Raw genomic sequence first — 10,476 nt, 5'->3', positions numbered from 1 at the left:
TCTTCAGCCCCACTTCCTGGAGCCATGTGCCCCTGAGGCCCCCCAGCTGCTGGGAACCTCTCCATCTACCCCGCCCGCCCACAAACAGCTCCTTGCTGAGGGCTACAACCGTCCCCAGCCCAGGGCCCCTCTGGCCTCGGCACACCTCCCCAGTTCCCCAGTTCCCGGGTCATCGTGCCCCTGGCTATGCTCTCAAACAGGACAAGAGGAAAGAAGAGTGAAGAATCTTACTCCAACCCCTTCCAGGGAAAAGGCTTGGGAGAAGAGAGGGTGCTGAAGTCCAAGGCCAGCGCCCTGCCTGTGTCTGTAGTCGTCTTCCTCTGCCTCCCACCGAATGGGCAGTGCCAGAGCACCTGAGTTGGGCCTTAGTACCTGGTAGGGTCTGGCAGATGGAGGCCTTCGGAGAGGCAGAGGTGCCAGGGAAGTAGGGCTCCAAAGCAAGGGGCCCTCCAGGCTTTGTCCTCTCATCCCTCTGCCTGCCCTCTCCCAGTTACACAGTGACCTTCTCCATCGGCTTCTAGACATAGGGTATAAGGGGGAGGGGACACGGGGGAGGGTGCTGCTACTCAGAGACCATCTGGAGACTGGGGACAGGTAGGGGCAGCCTCTCCCTCTGATCCTGGCTCACCTGGGTTGGTTGCAGTCCCATCCCTTGAGGACTTACAGAACTGAACCTGTGTCGCTCGACAGCAGATTCTCCAAAGACAGTTGCTCTGGCCAGCGGCCCCCTCCATGAGATTACTGTTGTGTCCCAGTCCCTGCCCCCACCCCCACTGCCTCTCACCTGTATGGGGCCCACTGGCTTCAGGGCAGTGCACCCAGCAAGCGTGCTCAGGGAGGCTCTGGAGTCCAAGGGGGCCTGGAGATGGCCTAGGAGTCCTCATCACCTCGGCTGGAGCTGCTGGGCTCTGCCTCGCGGGACGAGCGGCGCTCGCGGGCCAGCAGCGCGGCCAGGCCCTGGGCGCGGAGCAAGAGGCCACCGCCCAGGAACAGGATCCCACAGAGCACCAGCAGCGACAGCACGCCCAGCACTGCTGCCTTCACGGCTGCCTGCACTGCCTGCGGCCCCTCAGAGGGCTCCAGCGGGGACCCAGACTGGTTGCAGCAGCTCAACCAGGCGGGTCGAGCCGCGGCACCAGCCTGAGAGTTGTTCATGCTTGGAGGTTGCCCAGATGCGCGCACAACCGCCAGATGTGCGGGAGCCGAGCTGAGGGGCGGGCAAGCAGCTGCGTCTGTCCTAGAGGCATCTGAGGGGCGGATCCCAGGCGCTCTACTCCCCCACCCCTAGCGCTGAGCTCTTAGGCCTTCCTAGACAAAGGGATCCTCCAGCGTGGGCTATGGCCCCTTTTTCACCCACCGGGACTGGGGTGGCCTGGTGGTTCTCAACAAGGCCCACACACCCACCTGAGTGAGCCCCACCCATGTGACTCCAGCCTGCCCACTCCCCAAGACTCTCCCTCTCCCTGCACAAAGGCAGCCAAAAGAGCACCTCCTGGAGCCCCAACACACACACACACACACACACACACACACACACACACCTCTGCCCCACCGTGCACAGCTGCAGCTCAGGATGAGATTCTTAGGTGCTGCCCTCTGAGCAAGACAAAAGACAAACAAGAGCCATCCCATGTTCTTGGGGGCTCTGCCCTGAACCTACCCATTGCTTGAGGGGTGAGCGTGTGCAAACGTGCAGCCTTCAGGACCTGAGTGATTCATACCCCTCTTCTTCCATCCTGCCCTTTGGGCTCTTCCTGGGCTGGGACAAGCAGGCCTGTGCCTCCTGCAGTCTCCGCAGCAGGGAGAGATGGAGGGCATGACAGGGTAAGGGACTCCAGGGCCTACCCCAACTGCTTTCCACAAATCCCATAGGTGAAGGACAGTCAAACTTACAGATCAATGGGAGGACAGAGGTTTCAGCCCCCAGAGCTCCCATCCTGAGCCTGAAGAAGTTGGCCCCTTGCCTCAGGGAAATCATGATGTCAAAAGATATGGATGTTTCTGTCTTGTCCACAAGGGCAGCCCACTCCCACCTAGGTGTCTCATGGCTAAGCCAGCGTGGCAGAGTAGAGTCTGACTGCAGAAAATTACACTCTAGGAAAACTGAGAAAGCAAGACCCTCCTGCCAGGGCCTCCTGAGAAATGCTACAGCAAGCCTTGAGTCCCCTTAAACATGAAGTCACTGCCAGCCAACACAGTACTAGTCACCCCCTCGCTAGGGATTAGTTAATGGCTGGCTGGGAAGAGAACAGGAAGGCAACTCAGACTGCAGCAGGCCAGGGGGGCCACATACCAAGGACTTGCTGGGAATGGGCCTTCCCCATCTACAAATGTCCCTGAGTGGTCCACCCCCGCTTCAGAGATCAAGAGCAGGACATCACAAGCCCTCAGTCATGAAATGTCATATCCACATGGCCAAGGGTGGCTTGGAATAGGAAAATGTGCCACTTTCTGGCTGCTATAGTTTGAAGGTTCCCCCAAAATTCACGTTGAGCCACTGTAATGGAAATAAGAGGAAACTTGATACAATATGGAGTTGAAAGGTAGGGCATTTGGGGAGAGATTAGGATTAAGGTCATCAGGACAAGGACCCCTGATTGCGTTCTGGTGCGCTTATAGGGAGATGGAATGAGGCCAGAGCAGGTTCAGGGAGAGCCACTCTGCTCGGGCCCTCACAATGTGATCAGGACTTTGCAAGACCCCCACCAACATGGCCCTGGATCACAGACCTCCAAACCATGAGCTGAATAAACCTGTTTTCTTAAATTACCAGGTTTCAGGTATTTTCTGTTATTAGCAATGGGACAGACTAGAACACAGCCATCCTGGCTACCTGCCCTATTCTACTCCAAGACCTGGGCAAGATCTCCTGCCCCCTTCCCTGCCAAATCTCCCTTAGCACCCCTCCCTATACACAATTCACTTAGCCTGGTTAGAACTTTTCCAGACATAGTCAAGAAGCATTGTAAAATATGGAATAAATCAATAAATATATAGCACACAGATTGAGTACACGTGTGGAAATGTGTGTCACGAAACTAAAGTCCTAACAACCAGTGAGAGCCAGCTCAACCTGAAGAGTCACCAGGAGACACACAGTCACAAAGTGGCTCATCTCTCTACAGACATCCCATGTCAAATGACCCATCTGGTACACACAGGGACCTGTTTGTGCTCCATGAAGCCAGAGGACAGCCTTTGGGGTCATCATAAAGCAAGACCAGCTGACAGAAAGGCCAAGGACGTCACGGCTTTCTTAGGGAAGGAGGAAACAGCTCAGTCACATCCAAAAGCAACAGACTCTTACCCCATGCCCTCATTCATGGGACTGGCCATGGTCACAGCAGGGTGGGCAATACCTGCTTACCTGAACATCCAACCAAGAGCAATATCTGTTTTACTTTCTCTTGAATCCCACCTGCCTACTCCCCTCTTGAAATAATGCCCTCACAAGTAGGGCATTATTCCTATGTCCTCACAGGCATGCCAGAAGGGTTAAGGTTCCTGGGCAGGACATGAGCCAAGGGAGAGACGGCTCAACCCAAGCTCACGTTCTCAGCTTTATTCCCCACCTTCGTGGTGGCTCTCCAGTACAGTGAAGGAAGAGGGAGACAGTGTAGGACTTGACTGTCAGCAAAGGTTATGGGGATGACCCGAGGCTGGCAACCACACATCGAGGAAGGCAGGCACTGCCCCTTCCCAGTCTCACCAAGGACCCAGAGTCCCAGAGCCCAAAGGCTTAACAGTACAGCCCCAGGAGCCACGTTCTGGGAGCCATCGAGAAGCTCCCAAGGCTCAGCAAGGCCTAGAGGGCAAGGGTGTCTTTGATGAGCCTACGCATGGTAGTGGTGACCGAGGTGCCCAGGGCGTCAGTGATCTGGAAAGAAATCTTGTAGAGGTAGGGCTGCACGTCCCGCAAGCCTGTGTCAAACACGTTGTCCACCTCTGACTGCGTAGGCATCTTGGGCAGGTACTCGTGCCGGTTCATCACTTCCACGATATTGATGATCTTCTCGCAGAGTTTCTCGCCCACCTTCTCCCGGCAGATCTGCCGCTCCTGCTCCGTGGCCAGGGCTACCACATGCACCTTGACGGTCCATACTTCCCATGGGATGCACTCGTCAGAGAAAGGCCAGCGAGATTTCTTCTTCTGGTAGAACTCCAAGGACATCTGGCCCAGCCCATCGCCACCAGAGTTGCGCAGCGCATCCTGGGGAAGTGGGGGTCACAGGTGAGCACTCCAAGGCCCTTGGAGAGCCCTCGCCCTGTCAGGGCCTGCTTCCTATGCCCTAGGGATTCACACTCTGAGCTCTGCTAGTTCTCCACAGCTGGCAGCAAACAAGACCAGAGATGGGAAAGGATTTATGTGAAGTCACACAGCAAACTACCAGCCTGAAATGTAGCAGTTTGAGCAAACCAGCAAAATCTGCCTCCAAGCCCCACTTCTACAGCTTTGTTAAGACTTGATGTTATAAAACTACCGCTCCATGGACCAGGAAAAGAAGATATAATCCCACTGGCTCTGCTCAACACCCCATGAGGGATAATACCTCCATTAACAGAAGATGAAGCTCCGAGAAGTCAGGTCACCAAAGTCAGACTTTGACGCCAAAGTCAAAGTCTCTAAATGGCAGCACCATGGTCTGAATTCAATTCTGAAACCCCACCTTTTATCTTCACACCAAGACTGTTCCTTCTGCAATCCCTCCCCTCTGGCCCCCGTCCTTTAAAACATCCTCCAAAATCCTCTTCTTGCCATTCCCTCCTTTTTCCCAGGTAAATACTACTTACCATCCTTCTATTTCATTTATTTTATGACAACCCTAATTCACAAACTATTTAAAAAGAGAAAAGGGACTATAAAGCTTGGTTCAGGAGGACCAGCAGGTGGCATGGTGGTTAAAGTGCTGGACACTCCCACATGACCAACCAAGGTTCGAGTCCCAGACCTGGTGGCTTGCTTTCTCATTCTTTCTCTCTCTGGTCAAATTAAAATAAATGAATGGATAAATAAAATTAATAAATATTTTTTTAAAAAGCTTGGTTCAGAAGGGAATGCTGAAGGACAAACCCAAACAGACTGCTTCTGTCTCTTCTCTGAAAGGAAACGGGACCTTCAAGACCAGTAATTCTGCCCATCCCACCCCACAAGAGTGGCTGGCCCACCTAGAGCAGCCAGGACCCTGAAGCACCTTTCTATGTGAGTCAGTACCAACCTGAGGTGAAGACGCCTCCCCTCAAATCTTGAACCACACATCAGGGAATAGTCACTCCTTCGCGGACAAACCAAGGTCACCTTACCCTGACTGACAGTAATAACAGCCAACACCTCTGCAATGCTTACTGTGTGCCAGGCTCAGTCCCAAGCACTCAATGCAGCGCAGGCACTGAATCCTTGCAGCACGTCCATGAGGCAGGGACAAGGAGTGCAGTCACCCACCCAAAGTCACACATATGGGTGGGGACGTAGCTCCAGAGTCCATCTTCTTGCCTACGCCACTGTGTGCCTCTCAGACACCTAGAGGACTGAGTGCCACTGCCTACCCTGAAGGACGACTTTGAAACCTATTAGGAACCTGTGCCTTATGGGCTTGTGGGAATAGCAGGCGTGGCTTTCAGAACACTGTGGCCTAGGAGCGGGCCCCTGAGCACTGAGCACGCAGTGCCTGGCATGGTGCAGGGCCCCACAACCATCTGTGGACAGAAGTAAGACAGCCTCTGGCCCTGACCCCAGAGCTGGTGCCTTGAAAAAAACCTTTGTTACAATAAAATTTCATAAACATCCATTCACTGAAATAGTAAGACGCTGTGACTCTGAATTAAAACAATATTAGGGGACCAGTAGTTAGCGTAATGGCTATGTCGCTGGACTCCCACGAAGTCAACCATGGTTCGTGTCCCGGACCCGGTGGCTTAAAACTCACGCCAGGCGCGTGTGTATGCGTGCCCAAGATCCCGAGAGGAGAATGGAGGAGAAGGGATTGTGGCATGGCCATCCCTTCTGGGGGGTGATTTCTCACTTTCTATCTCTCTGTCTCTCTCTGTCTGTCTGGCGAGCGCACATGCCCTATAGCAAAAACCCCTCAAAAAAAAAAAAAAATTAAAAACTATAGAGCTAAGGTCCAGCTACAATGGCAAAGGCAGGAGGGCACCGTAGCATGAGGCTGGAGCCACATGGGAGCTCAAGTTCAGTTCCTGGACCAACCTAAACAGGCACAGAGATGCATGCTTATAATCCTAGCTGACTGGGAGGCCAGGGCAGACTGCAACCTAATAAAACACTGTCAAAAATACCTGCTCCTCTCACACTCATTAGAAAACAAACAAACTGGGACCAGCAGTTAGCGTAATGGCTATGTCGCTGGACTCCCATGTAGTCGATCGCAGTTCGCATCCCAGACCCGGTGGCTTGAAATTTACGCGCCGGGCACGTGTGCGTGTGTGCCCAAGATCCCAAGAGGAGAATGGAGGAGAAGGGATTGCAGCGTGGCCATCCCCCCTGGGGGGTGATTTCTCACTTTCTGTCCGTCTCTCTCTGTCTGTTGGGTGAGCGCACGTGCCCTATAGCGAAAACCTCTCCAAAAAAAAAAACAAACAAACCACACTACTATTGGTCCTGAAGTGACCACATTAGCAGCCAGGTGAGTCCTTTCCATACCCACAGATACACGCGAGTACAGCCCAAGTAAGGCCACACTGCCCAGGGGACACTCCATCTTTGGTGGCAAGCAAATCCACCTCAGAGGGAGCTGAAGGCAGAAAAGACCCAGAATGTGAAAGGAAACCTGGAAGCAGAAAGAGAGAGATCTCAATGGGGAGAGCTGCAGAGCCAGAGAGGTGGTCAAGAGCTCAGGAACAAGGTTCTCCCAGGATCGGGCTGCCACCATTGCTAGGGCTTCCCACTTTCCCCTCTTCCCTGGGTATTCTGATGAGCATCCCCCTCCCTCCGCCCACCCACACCACCCTGCACCACCCCACCGACACACAAACCCTCCTTCTGAGAGGGGCCTTCAACACGCCTATTTGTGAGAACCAGAAAGAACCTGACTCACACACCCAGGAAGGGGAAGCTGGTCCAACAGTGAGCCAGGGTAGAGGGGCAGTCGAGGTCCCCCTGCCAACTGTGTCAGGGACTGTGCCACAGCCATACCTTGAATTCCCCGACAACCTTGCGCAGGGCACGGTCCAGCTCCTCAGAGGAGACACGCACATAGGTGAAGTCGATGAAGTCACAGTCGACGTCCTGGGTGCCCACGGTGCCGATGGAGTAGGTGCCCTCCTTCTTGTAGTGGAACTTGCCTGTGCTGCGGTGCAAAAGCACCGTGTGCAGCACAGCCAGCATGGCCTCCTCCACCTGCCGCCCCTCCACGGACACCTCTAGCACCTCTGAGCGACAGTTCATCCTGTAGCCAGGGGTCCACACCAGGGTGGAAGACAAGGATGAAGACGTGGAGCTTCACCCACCCAGGGGTCACCCTGCAAGAGTGACATCTTCTGAATGACCTGCATGTTACTAGTTCACTTTCTTCTAGGCTCAGCTCAGTCCCCACCTCCACCAGCCCTGGTGTGCACTGCAGCAGCACACGCTAGGAGAGAATCATACACTCAGATCAGGAAAGGCGGAGCTTCCACGTTAGCAGTCCAAACACCTGGCCAAGGCCTGGATTCCATTCATGGCATTCTGAACAGACTGCACAAACACTTGCCGTGCACCACCTGCCAGGGACTGGTGCACAAAGACAAGTGCAGCCCTGTCCTGGAAAAGCTGATGACGTGAAAGAGACAGGCAGGTCAACGTTACCACAGTGGCAATACAGAGTGGAAGTAAGAAGGAAAGACAGACTGGGTTCTGATTTACTGCGGCCTTGAATGACCAGGTTTTAGAATCCGTCCTGAGGGCAGGGAAGAGTCAATGCATCACTGTGCCAAGATCAAATCTGTACCTCACAAGGTTAACTCGGGCTGGAGGGCAAAGAATGGCTCGTAACTATTCTGGGGTCGCAAACTGTACTGAGAAGTGAATTAAACCTATGAAACCTAGACTTTAGGAGCTGAGATACACATACACCCCCTTAAATCTCACATGTGTTCAGGGCCATCCACATGCTCGAGGGTAAAATCCTGTGGATTCAGAGGTAGAAGCAGGACAACCAGTTAAAAACTACTAAAGCAGTGGCAGCTACAGAAGCAGCGCAATTGGGTATGGGGGACTACATACAGCATGTAGGGACTTTCATGTCCAGAAGCTCTGAGTTTGAATCCCAGTTCACCTACGTCCTGCTGTGACCTTAAGCAAACCACTCAGCCTCACTGAACCTCAGTTTTTTCATCTGTAAACTGGGAGTGTAGAGAGGATTAATTAAAGTAATGTGTAAAACACAGAATAACAATAATAATGAATGAGAGGCTGGCAGGTGGCATGGTGGTTAAGGCACTGGACTCTCACAAGGTCAACCATAGTTCAAATACTAGACCTGGCAGCTTGCCTTTTCACTTTCCCTTTCTCTCTCTCTAGTCAAATAAAAAATTAATCAATCAATCAATTATTTAAAAAAAAAAAAGGATGATGAGTAAAAAGCCAGTCTGGATTGGATCCTCAGCTCCACTACTCGCTCCCTATGTAATCTTGAGCAAGCTGCTTAACATTCATGTGCCTCAGTTTCCCACACAAAGGAGATATTAATAATGCCTATTTGTATGTCTTGAGGAATGAATGAAAAACTGGAAAAACACTTAAAGCAGTACACAGTCACTAAGTATTAGCTGCTATAGTCCATTATAACATTGTTATTGCCAAAAGAAGATGCAAAGCTCCACTCTAGCAGTAGTAAAGGGAGTGGGAAGGAGAGAACAGATTTGAGAACTGGAACTTAGTAAGTAACTAAGTTACTTACTAAGAGCCAGAGGGAGAGAAACGGTCAAATTGCTTAACTGAGTATTCAGCTGGCAAACCTTCCCTGAAAGGAAATGACTGCCTCTCCAGTAGACCATTCCATCTTTAGACAGGTCTGATTATTTAGTCCTTTTACTAAAGGAATTTGCCTCTCAGAGATTTGAACCACTGGCTATAGTTGGACATTATAAGCCACACAGGTAAGGCTCCTCCTCTTCCACAGTGAACCTTTCAGATATTGAGAAGCAACTCTTCCCTCACTCCATCACCCCTCTATAAGTTAAGTTCCCAGACCTCAAAAACATACCTGCTCGACATCATGTCTTATCTACTGGGGGTTCTGGCAGCTCTCCTCTGAGTGTATTTCTGTTTCTCTCTGCCCCTCTTGGTGCTGCTCAGCACTGGACTGCCCAGTGATCAGCCTGGCTGTGCCTCTCAACTAGCAAGAACTTGGATCTACCTGTACTATCACATCAGGTCCTGTCCCCTTTCATTCTTGTCTGTCCCACAAAGCAGAGTCCTTGAGGACAGGGATTATATCCTACCCACCACTAGAAACTCAATTCCGATATCCAGGAACTGCTCAATTCATCCTGCCCCCGGAATTCTGGGTTCTTCCGAGGGCTGCTGGATTCCTTTCTCCAACCTACACTCTTGAATCAAGGATTAGAACGGCTCTTTTGCTCATTTCCATTCTCTAGTGTAATTCCGCTCGGCAGTTTCCCATCTACAGTCTCAGCTCTGATTTAGCCCTCTTTTTTTCCATAGCTGTTCCCTCCCGTGTCCTCCACGAGCCTTCATTCAGGCCATACGTCTCCTCACTTTCACCTCCAAGCCCAGGCTCTTCCCTCTTCCACTCCTCCAGGCGGCCCTCCCCAAACCCAACCTCTTTCCACAGCAGCCACAGGTGGTCTGTGATGGGCTTGTTCCCCCACACACTGACGCTGAGCAGGGGAGCTCTCCAGAGCACAGCCTGGGAAATGTTGTCCTGCTGGGGTCCCCAAGGGGCAAAGGCTGACAGCCGCCTTCTCAGAGCTGAGCAGGAGCCCAGGGCACGCCCCCCAATCCCCACCTTACGGGTAAAAACTAGAACGCGGGTTACTCAGGCTTGGATCCTACCCTTGCTTCTCCTCACGCCCAGGAACGACGTCCGCAGGCACGCTGCAACCTCGGCGCCCACGCCGATCAGCAGACAGGCTGAAAGCAAAACCGAAAAGCTATTAGGCTCCGCAGCAAGAGATGCGGAGGTAGAAGGTCGAAGCTCCCACCGGGGCCTGTTTCTCCCTCCGCCACTAGCCGCGAACCTCCACCGTGCAGAAAACAGGGAGAAGCTGAGTCCCCAGCTGTTTCGGGGGCGGGGCCCCGCGCCGAGCTTTGCCGGGCTCGGGAATTCGAGGCGCGCCCTCGCTCCCGCCACCCCGGGGAGCGCCCGCGCCCGCACAGGATAAGGCGACAGACGGCTAGAACGGGCCCCACCTCCCCGAGCCCCCGTCAGGAAGCCGCCAGCCACGAGGCCGCCCCTCTGCGGGCGCCAGAGCCCGACAGCAGGAGGCCGTGCCTGCACCGGAAGCTGTACGGCCTCC

General features: G+C 53.3%; 1 protein-coding gene across 5 annotated transcripts; it reads right to left on the bottom strand.

The window, feature by feature from the left end:
• Nucleotides 1-3,547: 3,547 nt before the first annotated feature.
• Nucleotides 3,548-10,467, bottom strand: ATG101 (autophagy related 101). 5 transcript variants are annotated; one of them, XM_006163161.3, is made up of 4 exons: nt 10,370-10,467; nt 10,013-10,090; nt 7,151-7,476; nt 3,548-4,210 (listed from the first exon to the last, which is right to left on the bottom strand). In XM_006163161.3, the coding sequence occupies exons 3-4, from the start codon at nt 7,400-7,402 to the stop codon at nt 3,806-3,808; spliced, it is 657 nt and encodes a 218-aa protein (XP_006163223.1). In that variant the 5' UTR covers nt 7,403-7,476; nt 10,013-10,090; nt 10,370-10,467; the 3' UTR covers nt 3,548-3,805. The 5 variants fall into 5 exon arrangements, with proteins under 5 accessions (XP_006163223.1, XP_027622005.1, XP_027622006.1 ...); XM_027766204.1 differs by having other exon boundaries at nt 7,151-7,403; nt 10,370-10,461; XM_027766205.1 differs by lacking the exon at nt 10,370-10,467 and adding an exon at nt 10,198-10,350 and having other exon boundaries at nt 7,151-7,403.
• Between the last annotated feature and the right edge of the window lie 9 nt (nt 10,468-10,476).

This window comes from Tupaia chinensis, unplaced genomic scaffold (genome assembly GCF_000334495.1).
Source record: "Tupaia chinensis unplaced genomic scaffold, TupChi_1.0 Scaffold141469_1, whole genome shotgun sequence".
Lineage (NCBI taxonomy): Eukaryota > Metazoa > Chordata > Mammalia > Scandentia > Tupaiidae > Tupaia > Tupaia belangeri.
The sequence above is the reverse complement of the archived record's forward strand: the minus strand, read 5'-3'. Positions and strand labels throughout refer to the sequence as shown.

Bases quoted from the DNA above. Each gene is read 5' to 3' on its own strand.
- ATG101 (XM_006163161.3), bottom strand. From the start codon at position 7,402: ATGAACTGTCGCTCAGAGGTGCTAGAGGTGTCCGTGGAGGGGCGGCAG. The intron at 4,211-7,150 runs GTATGGCTGTGG...CCACTTCCCCAG, and splicing joins AGGTTGTCGGGGAATTCAAG to GATGCGCTGCGCAACTCTGG.